At 26.9% G+C, this 22,003-nt stretch overlaps 1 protein-coding gene across 3 annotated transcripts in view; it reads right to left on the bottom strand.

The window, feature by feature from the left end:
• RtGEF (Rho-type guanine nucleotide exchange factor) overlaps positions 1 to 22,003 on the bottom strand; it is a 138,318-nt gene that overhangs the window by 35,913 nt on the left and 80,402 nt on the right. For 2 of the 3 annotated variants that reach the window (XM_075355424.1, XM_075355426.1), the window contains 2 exons: positions 15,137 to 15,383; positions 11,012 to 11,101 (listed from right to left, as the gene is read on the bottom strand). In XM_075355424.1, coding sequence (XP_075211539.1) covers positions 11,012 to 11,101; positions 15,137 to 15,383 — 337 coding nt within the window. Of the gene's footprint in view, positions 1 to 7,780; positions 7,890 to 11,011; positions 11,102 to 15,136; positions 15,384 to 22,003 lie in introns of those variants that run through there. The other variant, XM_075355427.1, reaches the window with a different exon arrangement.

Consider the following 22,003-nt stretch of genomic DNA (forward strand, 5'->3'; position numbering starts at 1 on the left):
CTGCAAAGGACAGACTAAATAAAGAGGGACACATCATTAGCTTGTACAACCTAGAAAACTTATATATAGAAAAAGCTGCTACCAAACAGTTTGGAATTATTAAAAATATTTTTGCTAAGATAACAAAATATATTTTATTAACTATATTATATTTTATGAATAATATTATGCAAACCATTAATAACAGAAAAGCCAGGAAAACAGCAGAATTTTTAGAGACACTATTAAAAAAGAATGCTGAAAATTATGTTGAGTTGTAGAATGAAATGAAAACGTTTGAAGAAGAAGAGAAATCTGTGACAGAATCTTGAACAAAGAGAAGAGCCATATTCTCCAGCAATATCCCTGTTGGTATATGAAACAGACAATTGAGTTTGTAAGATGTACTCATTATGCTAAGATTAAAAGATTGGCTTTGATAGAAAGGAATGGAGATATTTCCATTAAACCAACCAACCATCTGAGGATAAATAAAGCTAATTCCTAATGAAATACAACCAATTCCAATAAATACTTTTTGATAAGAACTTATCAAAAAGAAAAATAGCAGAATAGTCTGTTCCAAAAATAAACTGAATATTAAATACTGTTCCTTACATCATTTTATTCAATTATGCAATTAATCAGATCTAATCACTGTATAGAATACTCTAATGTTGATACAGGAAAATTTATCAATTATGAACTGCTTCAGGATATTACAAAATTATCTCAAAATTAAATACGCTAGCTGATCTAATGCTTGGAAAAAAGTGATGACGTCCATGATTATGTTCACTCTGACCTCCATTAGATTTTACAACACAACTTTATGACTTTCCAGAATGTTTGCATTAACTAATTATAATTACACTTTCCCAAACTAGTTCAGATAAACTAGGATTTTCAACATATTAACTGATGTTATAAATATCACAGAAAAAATCTGAAATATATGATAAAGGAAAAGCAAAATAAAAACAAGTAAGAGAAAGAGAGAATTGATAAAATTACAGATCTATTTCACAGATATGACTTGTTCTTTGATGAATGGTGTAACTGATTTTTCTCATGTTCAGAATTATTTTTTCTAGTCAGCGAAAGAATTCATTCAGTACAATTTATTAGTATTATGCATTTAAAGAAATGGAAAAGGCAGGATAATTATAAAATGCAACACTTTAGGAAGAGGTTAAAACAGGATGGATAGCAAGAAGAAAGCATTCTACATCTTCAACTATCATCTAAATGTTTACTTAATAAATTATATTCACAAAACGTAAAGAAGTTAGATTCTATACATGCATTAGATGATGTATACATTTACACATCACTACTTGAATAGGAAATGAAAAATTTTATACTCTCCTTTGTAGAAGAAAAGACAGCCTTATGTCCTACTTAAAAATAAGAGAAGGGCTAATCTTAAAATGTGTAGGAATAGATCAAGTAGGAAGGACAGTTAGTATTTAACAAAGATAATAAATGGTAACATTGAAGACCCACAGTCAGAGAGAACAGAAGTGATTATCATAGAAAAATCAATCTAACAAGAAAAAAGAGGAAAATAAAAAAGAATGACCAGAACTTATAAAAAAATGTTCAATAAGTCTTCATTAAGTGACTATTTTAACAATCTTTAATACTTCATCTTAATTTTAGTAATGTAATTTGTAAAATTATTAAACTATTTTAGTTCTTATAATAGCACGTAAAGTCTGATTAGCTGAATTAAATGCTTAAGAAAGTATAACATTATAAAAAATGTACATCCTAAGTTAGTTTACATTAGTATTATCTTTACAAAAGTAAAATTTATTCAATTACTTTTTTCTATGACAGTTTTACGATCGATATTAATTTAATACAAATAACACACAGGTCCAAAATAATCAGAATGACAAAATTAACAGAGTGAAAAATTTAAATAGCAACTCTTAATTCACAAAATTAATATTTTAAGATAAAAACACTGTATAGAGAACGATTTCAACGAAATAGGAATATTTTGTTTCTAAGTATTTTAACAGATCATATAAATTTCATTTTTTTCTTTAAAAGAACCTATTAAATTATTTATAGTACAACCTACATGATACAATGTACACAAAGTATACCCTGCACTGATTTTGTTATAAAACTTATATTTTGTGAACAGAAAGTAACAAATAAAAAAAATGAACAAACCTACTTAATCTCGGATGTAAAACAGACATTTGCTAAATACAAAAATTTATACAACAAAAGTAATTTTTTTATTTTCACAGCAATACCACAATCAGATCACTCAATCAGATTAGAAGTAACAATATTTCCATATGTTGGTAAGATATAAAAATTTAATAATTTTTGTAAAATCACAAAGAACATTAATTTTCATTTCTCTTAAGAAAGTCATCTCATAACTAACTAGACATGTCAGAAATTAATCAAAATAATTTTGTAGATAACTAAACAACTGTTCAATTAACACAATAAGGTAACCCAAACATAAATTCTACCCTTAATAATAAATAACATATGAAAACTTATAAGAAATAACAATAAATAGAACAAATAAAATTATTTTCTTTTTTAAATTCTTTTGATTTATAATAAATTTATAAATTAATTTTAATAAATAATTAAAATAACAATATTAGCGGAAAAAGCTATTTACAGTAAAATAGGATGTTAAAATAACAACTGATTACTTTCATTAACCATCTACTTATAAAAAAAATCTAATTAACCAAACATAATTGTTACTACAAACAGATACGCAGATTAATTTGGGAAAAGCTGAAACTGGATTTTCTTTTAGAAACATAAAACCTGAATTTTTAGTAACAATAACACTATAATTATTACATTTATTTTAAGAAAAAGATTTACTTTGGTACAGTATGTTTTTTAAGCAAAAATTTGCACTTAAAACTGGTCTTGGAATCCTAAAATACAATGCCCTAAACATGAAGAAATTAAACATTTTAGTAAAATAACAAAAGTTCTGGTAACTATTATTGAGCATTTAAAAAAGAAATATTCTCAGTTAATAAGCATCTAATAAATTGATTTAAAAGACCTGGTAATGGAAATTTTAAGTACAAATATTTTTACAATTAACTTGAATCTCAAAAATTGCAAAAAATATGACTGTAAAATCAACAATTTGAAATATGAATAACAGATATCACTTGGAAAAACTTAGATTATCTTAGATCTTTAAATACATTAAAACCTACAACTTGCATATCTGAATTTTCTCATAACAGAAGCACCAAGAATAAGAAAAAAATAAAATTCATATTTTTTTATATCTTAATTTCGTTTTGTAATCTATTGAGAATAGAATATGTATCTGACACAACAATTAAGTTAAACTTACCATAACGCTTTTTCAGTTGATATTGAATTCTATAATTACATTAAAACATATTAATTTTGTAATTAGTTGAAATTTTTTTCTGTTTTAAAAATGCTGAAATTTATCATGAAAATATATATTTCCTTAGTTCTACTGTCATTATTGCCAAAATCATTAGATTACATCTTATTATGTTTTTAATTAAATCATTGTTGAATGTGATCTGGTGGTTCATCATTTCAGATTTTTGTTGATATTTATATATGTAATATTTCTTGAGTATATTCATTTTTTTATCATTATTACAAACTTCCAAAATCTCTAAATTAATTTTGCAATCAGTAATACTATGTTTGTTTTCTAACAATTGGTAAGCTATATTAATTAGATATACCTCTTTTTTTGTTTTAGTGTGCTGTGAAATGTTCTATACATTTTTTTTAATGATCTATTCGTTTTACCAAAAACAATATTACTACATTTGTTGCATTTAATTTTGTATATTCCTATTCCTATTATTATTATTATTATTATTATTATTTTTGAAATATTTTATGATGCGATAATTTGATTTATATTCTTTTTTGTATTTATTATCATAAAGGTTAATAATTTTTCTATTATTTTATTTGTGTTGCATTTTAGATATAAACTATTATTAATTTTTGTGTTATTTTTATGCTGTTGTACTTTAGCATAATTATCATGGTATTTTTTATTCCGCTTGTTATAATTTTTTTCTACAATTCTATCATCAAAACCATTAAATATTACTATTTGTTTTATTTCATCTATTTCCGTTGAATATAATGAATCTTAGGTATAAATGTAAAAAATACATACAGTCATAAATAAATTCTTTTAAGTAAATTTTACCAAAAAAATGATAAGTTATCATAACACGAAAATGTACCCTAAGATATCAGTTGATAAGATAATAGAAATAATAAGAAATAGATCAAATGAAACCCCGGAATAAACCAATACATTAATCATTATTTATAAGATATATTGTCTTAAAAGTTACTTTGGGTACAACAATAACTATTTTTCACAAAGAGAAAGCTTACCAATGAAATTATCTATGTCTGCTAATATGTCTGATATACTTATACAAGATTTTGAAAATAAATAGTTCATGGCATATTAAATACATACTAAAAATTATTGTGGATAAGATATGTAGATGATATTTCAGCCATCTAAATTATAAATTTTAGTCTTACTATAAATAATGAACATTTTATCATTCTAAGTAAACTTAACAATTACAGTAAGAATTTAAAATTTACATACAAACAGAAAATAACAGAAAAATACTTTTTTAGATACTGAAATCGAAATAAACATAAACAATATAAAAGAAATATCAGTTTATAGAAAACCCACAAAAAATAATATTACAATATATTAAAATTCTAACCACCCATGGTCACAAAAAATTAATACATATAAAACAAGATATTTAAAGCTATTCATTACACAAAAACAATAAAAATAAACTCAAAAAAGAAATAAGATGAAATAAAGTCGATCTCCATGGCTGAGTGGTAGCGTCTCAGCCTTTAATTCGCAGATCCCAGGTTCAGGTATGGCAGTTTTCATATGCTACAAAATTTCCATTTCATATTCCCAAGGACAAACTTCGAACTTATATGGTGAAGTAATCATAAAAAAATCAATATTTAATGATTTTGAATAAAATTATAAAAAAAGTTAATAAAAACCAGAATAAAAAATACAACAGTAAAAAAATAACATTTAGGTGTAATAGTTTATACCTAAAATACAATTACACAAATAAAATAACAGAAAAATTTAACATATATGATAAAAATAAAAAAGCATATAAACCAAATAATCACGTAAAATACTTAAAAAATAACAGTAATAAAAATAATAGAGGAATTAAGAGGAATGTACAAAATTAAATGCAATGAATGTAATAATATTTATATTGGTAAAATCAATACATTTTTATATGTGATTTTTTGACAGCATTTTGTTACTTGCAGTCTTCCACACCCATTCTCCAAGACTTACGATCACTCTAAGCATCCATATCCAATCCTTGTTTATTCACAGATTCCATCATGCGCTCCATCCAAGATCTCAGCGGACATCTATGTCTCCATCTCTCCTCAAGTACCCACTTCCAATAATTTTCAATGTAACCTGTATGGCTCCATTCTAGGTACAAGTCCATACCACCTCAATCTCTTCACCAATATTTTAAAACAGTAATCTTAACTGGAGGCCTGTGTCTGACTTCTTCATTCTAAATATGTTGTAACCATGAAAGTCCCGCATTTTTTCACAAAACATCCATCCCTACCACAATCAGTCTCTCTTCCTCTCAACTCCCATGTTTCCGCCCCATACAGCATAATCGTAACTACCAAATTGTAAATCCAGATCCTTTGTATCCTTTTGTAAAACATCACAAGTCCACAAAGTCCCAAACAAGCCTGAGTCACTCGGCTATGTATATCAGCCTTACTTGTTCCATCCTTAGAGAGAATAGTACCTAGGTATTTAATATCTTCAACACCTTGTCACTGACATTTAAATCTTCCACTTCCCCCCCCCCCCACACATCTGGTCCAGTCAAAGTTTATTCTCAGACCACCATTTCTTGTATACTTCCCCCAGATTCCTCATCATATATTCAATATCATAATCATTTGAAATTATAATCACCTGATCATCTGCAAACAATAGTAGATGTATATAATCATCAATGATAAAACCAAATGTATAAACTGTGAATGTATAAAACCAATAATCATTAAAAAAAATATTTTTAGAACATTACAGAGCATACTAAAACAAAAAACAGTTATATCTAATGTAGTTGACCATTTTTTTGGAATACAAATATTGTATAAGAGATTGCAAAAATAATTTAAAAATTTTGGAAGTTTGTAATAATGATAAAAAAAATGAATATACATAAGCAATATTAAATTTATAAATAAAGAAAACGATATAAAATAATGAACCAACAGATCACATTCAAAGGTGTTCGAATAATGACAACAGAGGAAAATATATATTCATAATAAATTTCAAGATTTTTAAAACAGAAAAGAAATTAACAAATTATAAAATGTATATGTTTTAACATAGTTATAGAATTCAACACCAACTGAAGATCCTGAAAAAATCAAATGTGGTTTAACTTACCTATTACTGTGTTTTGGTGGTTTATATTACATAATATTTAATTTCATTAACACAGTGGTCAGTATGTTAATGAATTAATTGTATTTACAAAATATATAACTATAAACAATTAAGTATAGTATTATATATATATATAAAAAGGTATAAAGTATAATACTGGCTGTAATATATAATACTGGTTGGATGTACTACATTATACTCATATAAAATAGGTAACTTATTAATGATGTAAGTGTAAAACATGAATAATAATACATCCTAACCAGTTTTTGTATATTATACGTAGACAAATAAAGAGTAAAAACCAAATAATAATAATAATTTGAATAGTAGGCTTTAACATTTTAATTTTTTAAGACTACTCAGATGTTTACTGTGTTAAATGATGAGGATTCATTCATAACAACATTCATTCATATGTGATGTCAACAGAAAGAAAAATAATCATGATTACAACTAAATAATTTTAGCAGATTATCTAATTAAAATAATCTGTAAATTTTTTAACTTTATCCTATTAATAGTATAAAAGTTAACTATTATATTATTACTATTGTTATTATTTTTACATGGCGTGTTTAATTTAAAAAGATTAATACATATAATTTAACATTAATTATTTTAATTAATATAAAAATTGCCTTTTTCCTCATATCTAATATATTTTCAAACCCAGAATGTATTGTGTATTATTCCAATTATGAGAAATTTTACTGAACTTCAAAATCCATTGAAAAATCCAACTGATGTTCTCTTACAAATTTTTATATAAAACTCCCATCAAAACTAAATAGAAATTCTAGCAGAATAAATTTTTACATACAAAATATCTTTATCTTATTGGGGGATTACAACTTCCCTTCAATTTATTAATCAAAATGAGCTCAGACTCCATAATTGAATCATAATGCTTTAATCTAACAAAAAAAGTAGAGATGGGCCTGAAAATTGTACCTAGTGGAGGATAAAGATTCTTAATGAAGAATAAGTTCCTAACCTTCAAGCATACATTCCTCCATTCTACACAGCTCACAAACACTTTCTTTTTGCCTAGAACAATCTCTTAGACCAATTTTATGTTCATACGCAACTAATATTTACTAAAAGCAATATGCAATAAAAAAAATAATCTACTATCAATATATAATAAAAGTTTAAGGCACCATGGTAATTCTTAACCGATATGTTTTGAAAACAATAGACTAGATAATACGATAACCAATATACACATAAAACTTATGCAAAGGTATATTTATGTAATAATGTAAATGTATTAAAATATAAACAAAAAAAAATGTAAAAACTGTTTAGTGGTGGGATGAATCCTTTTTTCCTCTAATTCGAGTCCAAAAGTTTGTTACTGAATCTTGAATCAAAACTGAAAAAAATACAGGCAAGACTTTAGAATAAATGCGTGTATAAACTAAAACAAGATGGAAAAAGGAAATACCTACTATGTACACATCTACCAGCTGTTGCACTGAATCTATAGTAAACCAATTTCTATCATTAAACCAATTTTTCACCTGAATTACTCAAAATATATGATACTTATTTATCATTCATAATTTCTCAACCTCCAACATTCACATTTTTCAATTAAAATTCAACCAACAAACTTTACAATCAAATTCTGATAATGTTCTTTCTTTTTGATTGCTAACTATATAAATGGTTATGATACTTAATTCCCATCAAAATTAAATTTTAAGTACTAAAAAAAAATCTTAATATCTATTTATTTGTATGTAAACAGCTAAGACAGTTTCAATTTATATTTAATTTTATAAACAAAAGTCAACTAATACTTTCATTAACACACTCAAAAGATGATAACAGGAGAAAACAATAACTGCATTTCTGAGGGTCTGTAACAGAAACTAACTGAAATGTGATTATGAAACAAAAGAACTAATTTTTTCCATCACTAATAAACAGTGTTCATAAATACCTTTCAAATAGAGTTTACTTTCACTCTACAAATATACAATATTTTAACTTGCCTAATGGCTTCAGCAAGGAAAAACTTCATATACACGCACCGTTATATTCTAAAATTTTACCACAAAGTTTTCAAAATTCAGATATCTGTCATACTGTATGCAAAATATTTTAATAAGTTAAGTTTACAAAAGTCTTGTTTTACAAAATAAAATCAAAATGTTTTATTCACTGGTAAGTTTTATCACACATTTGTACATTCAGATCCAATAAAAAATTTTTAAAAGGATAATCACAATATAATCCAATAGCAAACTACTTTTGACTTAAAAAATAATTGGCTAAAACAAAACTGTTTTCTAGAAGCATTATTTTTTTGGGATTAAATATAGAAATTATTCAATTTATTTTATAAATTCTTGTTAAATTTGTTTCATCATTAATTTTAAAAAGTCTTATCAAAAAAACTTTTGAGAAAAAGGAAATCTTTTTAAAAATAAAAAAACTTCTTCGTACAGTTTGATTGTGCTTTTTTTAGATCTTGGGCCACAATTCATCAATACCATAATGCAGATGACCATAATATAAGAATTTTGGTGGATTTTTAACCAGAGTATAATTTGCCTGGATTCATCGAGCTGAGAAAAAGTTTCAAAGATATATGCTAAGCTTGTAACATATGTAGACCCAAAAAGTTAAAATATAATGCTCACTAAAAACACTACTTTGGCCAATTTCATGATACAACCACTCAAAAAAAAAAAACTGATAAGTTTTTTCTTAGACTAAATATCACTCAAGTCAAATTTTGATGTCATGAACAATATAAGGTGTTAAACAATATTTGATTGTAATACCAACATTCTAACCTACTTCGAGGACAGATAGAATATCTAATTCTTTGGATTCATAAATCAGTTTCCAATAAAACTACAAAAAAACAATTTTTTATTACTGTATTTTTCTCTACTATTTCCATCTATATCTGTAAAAATCATTTATTTAAATATTACATTTCACATGAGTTGGATATTGTTGGCTGTTATACCACATGCAGTATACATGTTTTAAGAAATTTTTATAAAATATATATGTTATAAATTAAAAAGAAAATTTTATTTATTAAAGAACAGTCACTGCTGAAAGGGAATGAAAAACGAATTAATGCGAGTTGAAATTATTCAACTCGCATGATGTAAAAAACGATAAAATGTAAACTTTGTACAAATGCGTGCATGCAACATCACCAAATTTTTTAGTAAAAGGCTTTTACAGAACTTAATAATTATTACAGTAGCTAAAAACATCTCTTAAATGTAACTAAACAAATGATTAAAAATAGACATTCTATGAATGACGTAAAAACTGTGTGGATGTAATAGAATCATGCCAATCATAGGAATCATAACCATCTAAATAAATATTATATTAATAAATAAAAGAAAAAAAATAAACAATTTAAACAAAAAAAAATGTGCTGGTTATGGTCAATACTAATGTCCTAAAATCAAATTATATCTTATTTGTATAGTTCATTGTTGCATATACCACAGGGAAGTTAAAATTAAAATTACATCTTTCTATAAAAGAAATATGGCATCTATGAAGAACAGATGAAATGCACTACTATTTATTATCCTAAATAGTTTCTGTTGTAATATCACATCTCAATATATTAACTACACATAATAAATTAAAATAATTACTGATAAAAACATACATTTTAGTATTTCTTGATAAGAGCTATCAACTAATTATTATAAAAAGTTCAGAAAGCTCCATCATGATTAAACTATAACATTAAGATAAATATAGGACTGAATATCTGAACTACAATATCCCTTAATGAAACAATATATAACTAAAATGTGATCATTCTTATTAGAATCATGTGATAATTTTTCACATTTTTTCTCCTTGATAATGATCTAAACACACCTCAATTTCTTAACTTGAACTGTACCATTTTTCAATAAAAAATTATGCAGTATACTTAAATGTATTCCAACTCGGCTTCTAATGGAACATATTATTTCTCCCTTAAAACCAAAAATAGATGATTAATTCTTACAGACTATCAAATGAATCATAAATGTAAAATACAGTATTTTTTTTACTTTATTTGATAGGATCTGAGGACAAACTAATATGAATATTCTAAACAAAAGCTCTACCTACATATGAGTACTGAAAATGTCTTTTTCATAAAAAATAAACAAAAAACTATGAGATCTATCACTAACTGTTCACAAAAATTATCAAAACTATACTTCTAACTGAAATTAGACTGTATATTAGCAATGGGTTACCTAAATATATGAAATTATATAAAAAAGCAATGCTAACATCACTAATAGCCCAAAAAGAAAGAAAATGACAAAATAAATGCATAGGTAATAAATCTTCAAAAATAAACTAATATATCAGATAATAAGAGAACAAAACAACAAATCCCCTGCAAAGCAACCCAAACTGGTAACTAAAAAACTAGTTATACTTTTGTTAGTATTGTTAATTTGTTGTTAAATAAAATCTAAATTTAATCTTACATAAACTTACCAGAAGTGATCGTATATCTTGACTTAACATTTGCACAATAACCTTCAATAACACGTAAAATTTGAGCATCCTCTTCAAAACACCTTTCATCTATAAAAAAAATTCAATAATTTGTTTTAAAAATCAACAAGAAACTTCAACTATCGAAAAATAATCACATTTAACTTAATATTTATGAAATTAATAAAATATTTTTGAGGAAGAAGAAAGAAAAAACCATATTGGTTTTGATGAGGTTTCTCTAATGCAGAGATGGCTTAGTGCAAGTTTTACGCTAACCAGTTTTTAAGCTGTATATATATATATATATATATATATACATTGTTAAGCTGGAATCCATATAGTAACACTCACAGGACATAGACCATACCGATGCCAATAGATATGAAAACAATACTAAAACCACATTTAATTTGTGATGTTTTTTATGCTTTTTTCAATACAAACACATTTGTAAAGAGTTTCTAGTGACAATTAAACAAATTAACAATTAAACAATTAAATTAAATTATCTACTCATATTAGTTTTCATCAACTGATTAAATGATCTATTTTTTAAAATTATTTTTGATATTTTCCTGATCAGTATTAAATGACACACTTTCTGACTTTTTAAGTATTTTTCACGTATTATAATAATAATTGATACAGATTTTTCTCTACCCTCTTTTAAATTCCCTTTTTACACAATTTTTGTATACATTAATCAATGAAAATGAGTAATTGTTTCCCACTTGCAAATATTGCTTTAGCGTGGAGAAAAGAATAAGTACCACTACAATTTTCTTTTCTTAAGATTGTCACATAATTAATATCATTTGTACAGTTGAAAAGAACCATCTGATATCTATTTTCTAAAAAACAGTTGTTCATAGAGAAACAAGAGCTCAACAAAACTGACTTACACATTACCTTTCTCCAGAAGTAGCTGGGTAACAAAGAAAATTCACTTTTATTAAGTAAATCTGATGCACTTTAAAAATTCAGCAACAAATATACCAAACATTTTGTGAACAATAGTCCAATTAATAAATGTTAAAAAAAGAAGGAAATTTTGAATCTAATATATAAATGTGAAAGTTAGTAGTGGTTTTGTCCGTTCACAGCAGTATCATGCGAGAACCAACAAACCAGATTACTTTCAAATTTTTAGGATACATTTGTAAATAATCAACCAATCATTTGTGCTATTATCCCAGGGAAGGTTTTAAGCCACAGAGCAAGGACCTAACCCCCTTGAGGGCAAAGTTGTGAAAATTTCCTCTTGGATAATGATCTAATACTGTTTTGACTTCATTTTTCAACATCAAAAAAATAAACTAAACGTTTTATAACACATATGATTCTCAGCTCTCTACCTTGACCCATTCTTGAAATATAGAATAATCTAAGGTAACAGAAAACCAACTCCCTAGGGGAATGGTTTCCCCGTTATCTAGGGGAATGAAGAAAAGGCTAAAGGGAAAGGCAAAAGGATCTACAGCAGGAGGGTTATCAGAGTTCTATATCATGAACAAGAGAAATGTTAGAGAAAAGAGAGCTTTTCAGGCTTTAATTGTTATTTATCAGTTTTATTCTCACAACCATAAGGATAATGAACACAGCACGGATCTGCCCCCTGGCTAGTATTTGTATAAAAAAAAGTATCATGATGAACAAACAGTAACTTTTTTTTAAAATAAGCCAATAATTCAATAATATGAGGAATGCATCATGTCAAAAATTTTTTGTTACTATATCTTTAAATATGAGTTTTTGAATGGCAGTAACGGTAAGACATTTGGCGAGTTCAATGACATTGGTTAGATACAAATTACTGATTGACTACAGTTTGCTGTGTAGGTATTTTGTAAATTATTGCTTATTATTTGAAGAATAGAGAAATACTGAAAAAAATATTCAAAATTTATGTTAGTTTGGTCCGGCTGCATGTCCTTTGCAGGGGCAACTGCAAAAGCCAAAAAAGAATTGCTCTACAACATATAATAAGATTTTTGTAGAGAATCTGTCCAGTAAGTTATGGCATTAATCTGCTGACAGCACTAAATCTAGGAAAGAAATGGCAGCATAAACAGATAAAATTTCTAGTAAAAAATCCTGGTAGATTTTCACGGTAGAAGATCCTCATACGCTTCATGGGAATGTGTAACAGTCTGGTACGCAGTGACTAAATTTGGAGTGATGGACTCATAAGTTTATGTAGAGAATGGTTGAACAGTTTCAATTAATTCAGTTTGTTATGTGGAAATGCTGAATAATTTCCTTGCACCAGTGTTATATCATCTTGAAGTTAATACTGAAAATGTATGGTATCAACAGCAAGAATGTCAGTGAATGTGCTATGACAGATGTTTCCTGGACGTGTCATTTCAAGAAATGGTGACCCTTCATGGCCTGCTAATTCCCCAGTTCTGTCAGCAAGTGATAATTTTCTATGGGGATATTTGAAGTTGAAAGTATATGTTGGAAGGCCTCAAACAACTGAAGAACTGAAGTTAGCTAATCACAATAAAACAGTGGTAATACTGAATGACATAACAGTGAAGGCAATGAAAAACTGTTGTTTCGATTCTGCGTTGGTGTAGGATATCGATGTCTTGTCGCCCGTAACAATGTGGGAAAACAAATCATCTCCATCTTGTCGATAGTGGTCCAAAAACGCTCATCCACTGCACATTCTTTGCTCTTTGTGTTGGTTAGTGAGCATTTTCGGTACCCATCTTGCACACAATTTGTGATGATATCCGAGCTTTCCTGTGACAATCGTGTAGATAGAGGTGCATCCAACATGCAGAAATTCATCAGCCATAGCACTAATCATCAATTGTCAATCTCATTCCAGTTTTCGGTTCACTTGTTTAATAATTTTGTCAGTCTGAATACTGCACCTGTCACTCTGCTCTTTGTCATGCACATTTGTGTGCCCATTTTTAAAGTCTCAACACCACTGTCTAACCTTTCCTTTACTCATAACTGCAGCTCCATACACTAGGCACAACTGCCAATGAATTTCAGTAGCTGAAGATTCTTTTGCACACAAAAATCAAATCACAGTGTGCACTTCACAACTGGCAGGAGTACAATTGTTGCAGACATTGCAATCTGCATTCACAGGCAGGCAAACAACTACTGAATGAAAACAACTGCAGTGGCTTTGTAAATAGCAAACAGATGGTCCTGTATGTGTGAAACTATATTCAGATCTGCTAATATTTAAATATAAGCCGATGGCCCTTACTTTATGAATATGTCTCGTACATTGTATCATTCTGAGTTCACCAGTGAGTAGACAAACTCACTAAAAATAAAGGTAGGTGGGCATATATTAGACATTCAGAATTAACTGAATTGGTTATAAAGGGAGAAAAGATAAAATCTACAAAGGCAAATTAAAAAAAAAAAAAGATAACCAAGAATGAAAATCTACGTAAAATATAGGAAGAGACTAAAAAATAACAGAAGATACTAAAAAAGAATAACTACCCCAAAATAAGGATAGTCAACGATTAACTACCCCCAAAAAAAAACCATCTTTATAATAAAAATTTTGTGTGTTTTTTCTGATTTGTTTCATTTCATGATTCTACTATCAAGTCCGCTTTTTACAAGCTGAAATTATAAGAAAAAAATATATGCATATATCCTTAAAATTCACACACACCTCACAAAAAAGAAATTGTTATCACTTTAAATACTTAACATCTGGTTTGATTACTTATAATCTGATCAATCCAAATCCATTCATGTCATCCCATTTCTGACAAAATAAAATGGAATGGCTAACCAGAACCAAAGTTAATTACTTTAATGTGAGATTTTTATGCTAATTAAATCATGCAACACAAGTTTATTACAAACACAAAATGCACCTCAATCTATTAAGAATACGTAATAAATTAGGAGATCCTTAGTAAGATAGAATATCACTACGCACTGTAGTGATACACATACTATAGTATTGTTAATAACTGATGAACATAATAGTTTATGCCTAAAAAAAAAAAATTAGTAAATTAAGATTCTTTTTTTTCAGTCTCATTAACTAATTTGAAAAACTTCACCACTCATCTCTTTTCATTCAGTTTAAATAAATACTAGTATAAACAAACTTTAAAAAAAGACTACTTAGTTTTCTTGAGGAGTTATGATGTAATCCATGTCCAGGTACAGAAGACTGTTGACTGGTATTGTTGCTACAAGTCTTATCATCTCTAGTTAGTAGTGTTCGCAGTGGAGGGGATGGACGGAGACATGATACATTCCATGGACGTAATGATGACTGAGCAATATTTTGTTGTTGAACAGGGGATGACTGTTGTAAAATTCCACTACTACTGCTACTGACCATATGAACAATATTATTGCTGACAATCTGTGTGTAATAAACAAAGTTCAGATTTAAAAAATGTATTTATTGATTTATAATAAAGAAAACAAAAAAAAAGGTACACAAATGCACACTGTGCATGCAAATACACAGAACGTCTATAAAAACAGTTTCAAGAATTCAGGGAATGGACCCTCACATCAAAAAAATAAAGAAAGACTTAAAGAAAATAAAGAATCAAAGAAATAAGAAAAGACTTTATCAACATATGTCTGGAAACAGTTTACTGGCTATCCACCATTTTGTATTTTTAACATAAAAATTTTTCTCAGGAATCATGTGATCAAGTTAATCTTATCAAGATGAAATTTTGTATAATATTAAAGTACCTACAGGTTTACTTGTACAAAAATAATGAACTTGCTCTTTCAATCCATTTCAAAATGGCGACCATGTAAATTTTTCCATTGTTAATATCTTTCAATTGCTGGTTTACAAAAAATGTTAATTGTTTTATGACAAAGAGAATGACACCTTATTTATTCAAATCTATTCAAAAATAACAAAATTAAGACAAAAATTCTTAAAGCAAGTCACTCATTAAAAAACCAGTTTCATTTTCTCCTGAATAAAATTAAATTATTCGACACACTCTCAAGTGGAATAATTTTATTAATGTTATGTAATAAATTATAATAATTTAATAATATTAAATGCAATACAATAAAATACTATTAAAATCATGAAAATATATAATAATAAATTAATATTGCAAAATAATTTGCAAAAAAGATTTTGTAATGACTTATTACCAAATCTTTTTTATTTAACTAATAACCGGTTTTTGTCTTTTGCCATTTGTCTTTTAATGAATAATTTATTTTGCCATTATCTTATAGATGAAATATCTAACCATCCTGAAAAAAGTACTAGAGAGCTGGCGTTGAAGTTCAATGTTAGTAATGCAACAGTCTGGAAGGTTTTGCATGAGCAGCAACTCCACACCTATTACTATCAACAAGTACAAGCTACTTTACCTTGAGATTATACTCACAGTGTTCGGCTATGCCAATGGCTTATCAAAAAATGTAATCTAAATTTTTTTAATGATATTTCTTTACTGATGAAGCCAAACTTACAAGATCAGCCATTCTTAACACCCACAACACATTCATCCCATTTAAGAGAGCCATTACTAGTTTCAGTTTTCTGTAAACATATGGGCCAGTATTATGGGTGATAACTTATTTGTCTGTTTTTTACATGAAACACTCAATGGTGAAAGATATTTATATTTCTTTATGGCTGATCTTCCACTTTTACCCAAGATAAACACATTAAACACACACAAAAAAATGAGGTTCACGCTGGATGAGTCAGGCTCATTACATATTACTAGTTCGAGATCATCTAAATGAAGCATATCTAAGCAGACAGATTGGTCAATGAGGCCCAGTATCATGGTCTGCAAGGTCTCCCGATCTTAATCCTCCTGACTTTTTCTTATGGGGTAATTTAAAGACACTGTACACTATACCCCTTTAGATAGCATAGAAGAACTGCAGAAGAATTTTAAATGGGATTGAGAGGATTCATCAGACACCATGCATCTTTGGAAGAATCTAGCAGTTAATGAAAAAACTCCTGGATGTATGTATTTTGAATGAAGGCCGCCATTTTGAACAGTTACTGTAGTTTATTTTATTAATGTTTTATTACCTGAATGATAATTTATTGTTGTTAAATAAATTTCAGTCGAAAAAAACAGTCTGTTCATTAAACAAATAACACATAATGCAAATTATTTTCCAATATTATTATAATAGTTTCATGATTTCAATAATATTCTATTTTACTGTAATACTTTCAGTATTATTAAATTATTATAATTTATTACATGATAATGTTAATAAAATTATTCCAGTTGAGATCGGGTTGAGTTATTTATTTTATTTTATTCGAGAGAAACTGAAAACTGGTATTTTAATCTAGAGTGACTCACTTTAGGAACTTTTATCATAACTTTGTTATTTATGAACAGATTTGAATAAATAAAGTGATACTTTCTTTATTCATGAAATGCTTACATAATTAACATAACATAACAACTGCATAAACCAGTGATTACAAAGACATTAACAATGAAAAAGTTTACTTGACAGTCATTTTAAAATGAATTGAGAGATCAGGTTCATTATTCTTTTAAGTAAATCTCTAGTTACCCTAGCAATAAATGAAACTTCAACACTATACGATTAACAATTCCTAAGAAATAAATTTTGATGTTAAAAATACAAAATGGCAAACAGGAAATAAATTAAGCTTTTCCAGACATATGTTGATACAGTTTTTTTCTTTATTTTGTTCTGGGGAACCATCCCCTAAATTCTTGAAATTGATTTTATAAACATTGGTTATATATTAAATTAAAAAAGGGCAGACAACAATATTGCTGTACATTTTGAACATTTGAATAGAACTTAAAATTTAACCCTTCCTCAGTATTTGTACAAAAATATAATACCCTAATGAACATAATTACATATTTTAATTTACTACCATTATCTTCTAATAATTTTTTTTTATTACAAGTAGCAAAACAATTGGTTAAAATAGTTACAAGATCAGCACAGAGCTATCTTTACCAAAACATTATTAGAAACATCTCAAATGACAGTAATTTTATATAGATGCACTAAACCCCATTAAAAGCTTTTAAAATTTAACCTGAACCTCTGCAATTGTTGAAAACTAATTCCAACCTGATACTTCTAATTTAGAATACATAATAATTTTTGAAGTTAATATATACTGCAATAGTTAAACATTAAAAAAAGTCTTACAACTATTATTTTCAAGGATGGGATTTTAATATCCCCTAACAATCAAATGTTTTAAAACTTTCCCCACCATGATTTTATCTTATTTAGAAAAAGAATATTTTAAAGATAAGAAATATTTTAACCTGAAATTTATATTACAAGTAATCTCAGATTAAATAAGATTAAATAGTCAAAAGTTTCGTTCCCAGAACTTAATGAAATTGTATTATCCCCTACACTTCTATAACAGAAAATTATTTCTACTCTGATACTGCCTCATTAAAGCAAAAGTCAAAAAATTACAATTGCAATTAGAAAAAACTTATAATTCGATTTTCTTCTTTTACCATTTCCAATCACGTAATTTTTTTATAAGTTAAAATAAACACTAAATCAACCCCAATTTGAAATGCAGTATCCTCATCAAACATTTTTTTAAACTTAATAGAATAAATTCCTAATACACAATTCTTAACTTAACAATTCTAGGACCAATACAGATACATAATTGCATATATACTTATGTGTACATACATATATTTAGAATTTTTTAAAGTGAAGGGACCCAAAACATAATCAAGGAGTGGCTTATTTTATGAAAAACAATACTTTCCCTCTGCTAACAGTCAGCCAAAACTAAAACAATCATTAAGTGGAAAGTCACCAAAATATCTATAACAGATGTAAATTATCAGGATTAGCTTAGAAATGTACTTACCCAATATTCAAACCCAACTGAATATTGGTTCTCTGCCCACTTATCTTTTATATGCAGCACCCTCAAAATAGTTATTAATTTTTAATTTGGAATATTAAATGAATTTTAAAAACAAATAAGAAAAATTATTAAAGAAAGGGCTACTTTTCACTATCATAAAACCAGCTTTACAAGTAAAATGAAATGATAAATGTCCAGAGCCTAAACAAAAATGTTAACCAACTTAATAATTTAATAGAGTTAACAAATTTCTTACACAAATTAAAAATTTTAGTTTTAAGGAAAGTTTTAAAATTTTTCAGTAATAACCAATGTTGTACGTAACTCTGTCTGCAATAACTCACTTAAAGTAATAAACTAAATAAATGAAGCTAAATTATCTACAAATAAATTAAATTCTAAAAAGTTCATCTTGTAATCTCAACAACAAAAAATTAACTTATTTGTGAGGCACAGAAATGATTTTTCTAACTTTTTTTTTATTTTAAAAATTGTTAAGCGTATGAACTGCTAAGGATATTTGTACAATAAATAAATGCCAACACCACCCAGTTAAAGTTTACTCAGTACACCATTTAAATACAATGATCTAAGAGAAGTTAATTAAAAATTTTCTGTAGAATACCATTTAATAAATAAATACTTAAAATAAATATTGTACTGAGCTCCAAATGTAGATGAAACATTAAGGAAAAATTCAAAATTATATTTCAAATTTTCATCAAAATCATAAAAATTAAAATTTTTAATTTAGTTTTTCAAAACACTGCAAAAATGTCCTTGCAGAAAGACATCTTTGTAAGCAATACATTAAAACTCCATTACATCTTTTTATTACCTAAAATCACAATAATTTTAAATCCATACTGTAATCTCACTGAATCATATAAAACAAATTTAAAAAAAAAATCAAAATTTTATACAGAAAAAAAATTTCACTATATAAAAACTGAGAAATTCATAAAGAATAAAAAATTAATTTAAAATTGTAAATCAGACATCACATAATTATTAAAACAATAATGAAAATTTCAAACGGTAACTTAAAATCTATCCCAGTTTTTCCTTAAAGATTAACAAAATTGGCAAACTTAAATGAATAAAATTTAACTAATATCAATTGTCAATATGTAAAAATAAATTAGATATAACTATAATCATACAAAAAAAAAGCTATACCAATACTCCATACTTTAAGATTAGTAGAAAACTTAAATTAGAAATATCACTGAAAACATATATACATATCATATATATGTACAGCTAATGAAGCACTCAACAAATTAGGAGTTTTAAAAAAGACAATTAGTAATATTCTACTAAAACATCACAAATAGGTTCTGAATAGATTTTCTATAATACAACCAAAAATTGCAGCAAGCATTTCCACATCCCAGACCACTGTGTTCTATTACCTACCACTCTAATGTAAATAAAACATAATTAAGGTAAAACTAAATAAATATTAGAAAAAAAAAATAATGCAATCTGAAGTAAGCTCAAAAACGCATCATGATACAATGATTTAATAAAGATGAATAATGATTCATAAAATGTTAAATGTTAAAAAATGCAGATGAAATTAATAATATTAATACACAGCACATATTCAATCACAATAATCACGGAAAAAATAGTTATTCGCAGCAGATGCCAAAACTTAAAAAAAAACCACAATATTGTATTTTTTAAACATACTGTTTTATACCAGAATTAACTAGTTACACTTGATACATGAATTTATGAACACATAAGAGATAAATACATTTTAAATATGTATATATGAGTGTAATATATAGATTTCAATCAATATTGTAAATTTAATAAGTTCTACGAATTATAACATATTAGGATTTGTAAATTCCATTATTTATCAAAGGTGATAAGCAACTCCCAACAAAAGTTTCAAAAGTTGTACTTTTAACAATAAAAAGATAGATAAAAAAAAGTTCTGCTAAATCTTCACACCAATTTAATTGAAAGCACAGCAAAAATTCATAAATTTATTAATCATAACACTTTCATCAAGATTTCTATCCTTAAAAAAGCTTTATACAAAAAGTTACTCTAACCACAAGAACTTACACACAAAAACAGTTTAAAGGATAAATAAACGTTTTTATTTGATAATTCCAGTGTTTAAAGTTTTTACTAGATAAATTTTTTCCAGAGTTTCATTGATCCCAAGATTTCTAAAAACTGTGAATTAATAACATTAAACCAGTCTAGTAAAATAAATATACTACAGATTTACTAAGAACATTATAATTACCAAAATTTAATTAAAATTATTAGTATTCTTAACAGATTTATTTTTTTAATGTAATGTACAGATTAGTACTGAGATTAGCATATAACTAGAGAATTTCTTTTTCTTTTTATTGTTACAACCTCTTTTAATACAATTTAACACAGAGGACGAAACAAATAAAATGATAATGTGAAAAAATATCACAACTTTACTGGGAATTAAACTCCAAAACCAGGTAATCTAGAAACCAGCATGCATGCCAAAACACTAACTGGCTGACCAGTCAAAGAATTTAATTTTACACAATATAAGAATTGGCATCTTATTAAATTATAGCTAATATTATAAAAACAAATAATAAAACAGCACAACTCATAAAACACACGGAAATTTAAAAAAAACTCAGTGGTATTACTGTCAGAACACAAGAGTGGTAGTTAATGTATTTGCTTGCCTGGTAATGTTTTACAGTTGTTTGCTGGTATTTTCGCCTTGAGCCACCAGTGGGCATACATGCCTGAACGATAGGTAACAGGGTCTTGGGATGTGGTAGTGGTATCTGAACTTGTAGTATCAGTGGGCTGACAAGATGTCCTTGGTGTTGAACCAAAAGGTGAAGAACAAACACACTGGTTTTCAAAATTACCAGATTCTTCTGATTCTGGATGAATCAGCCCTGGTGTTATTGCATCTGGAGATGTTATATCAGCTAAACCAGAATCAGATGATTGATGACTGTTGAAATACTGACAAGGTTCATCCCCTTGTAAATATTGATAACTAAAAGTTCGATGAATTTTTTTTTCTTTACAGATCTCGGCACTTTTTATAGTACTCGGTGGGATATCAAAACTAGAGGAATGTGGAAACTTAT

This window comes from Lycorma delicatula, chromosome 2, assembly GCF_047948215.1.
Source record: "Lycorma delicatula isolate Av1 chromosome 2, ASM4794821v1, whole genome shotgun sequence".
Lineage (NCBI taxonomy): Eukaryota > Metazoa > Arthropoda > Insecta > Hemiptera > Fulgoridae > Lycorma > Lycorma delicatula.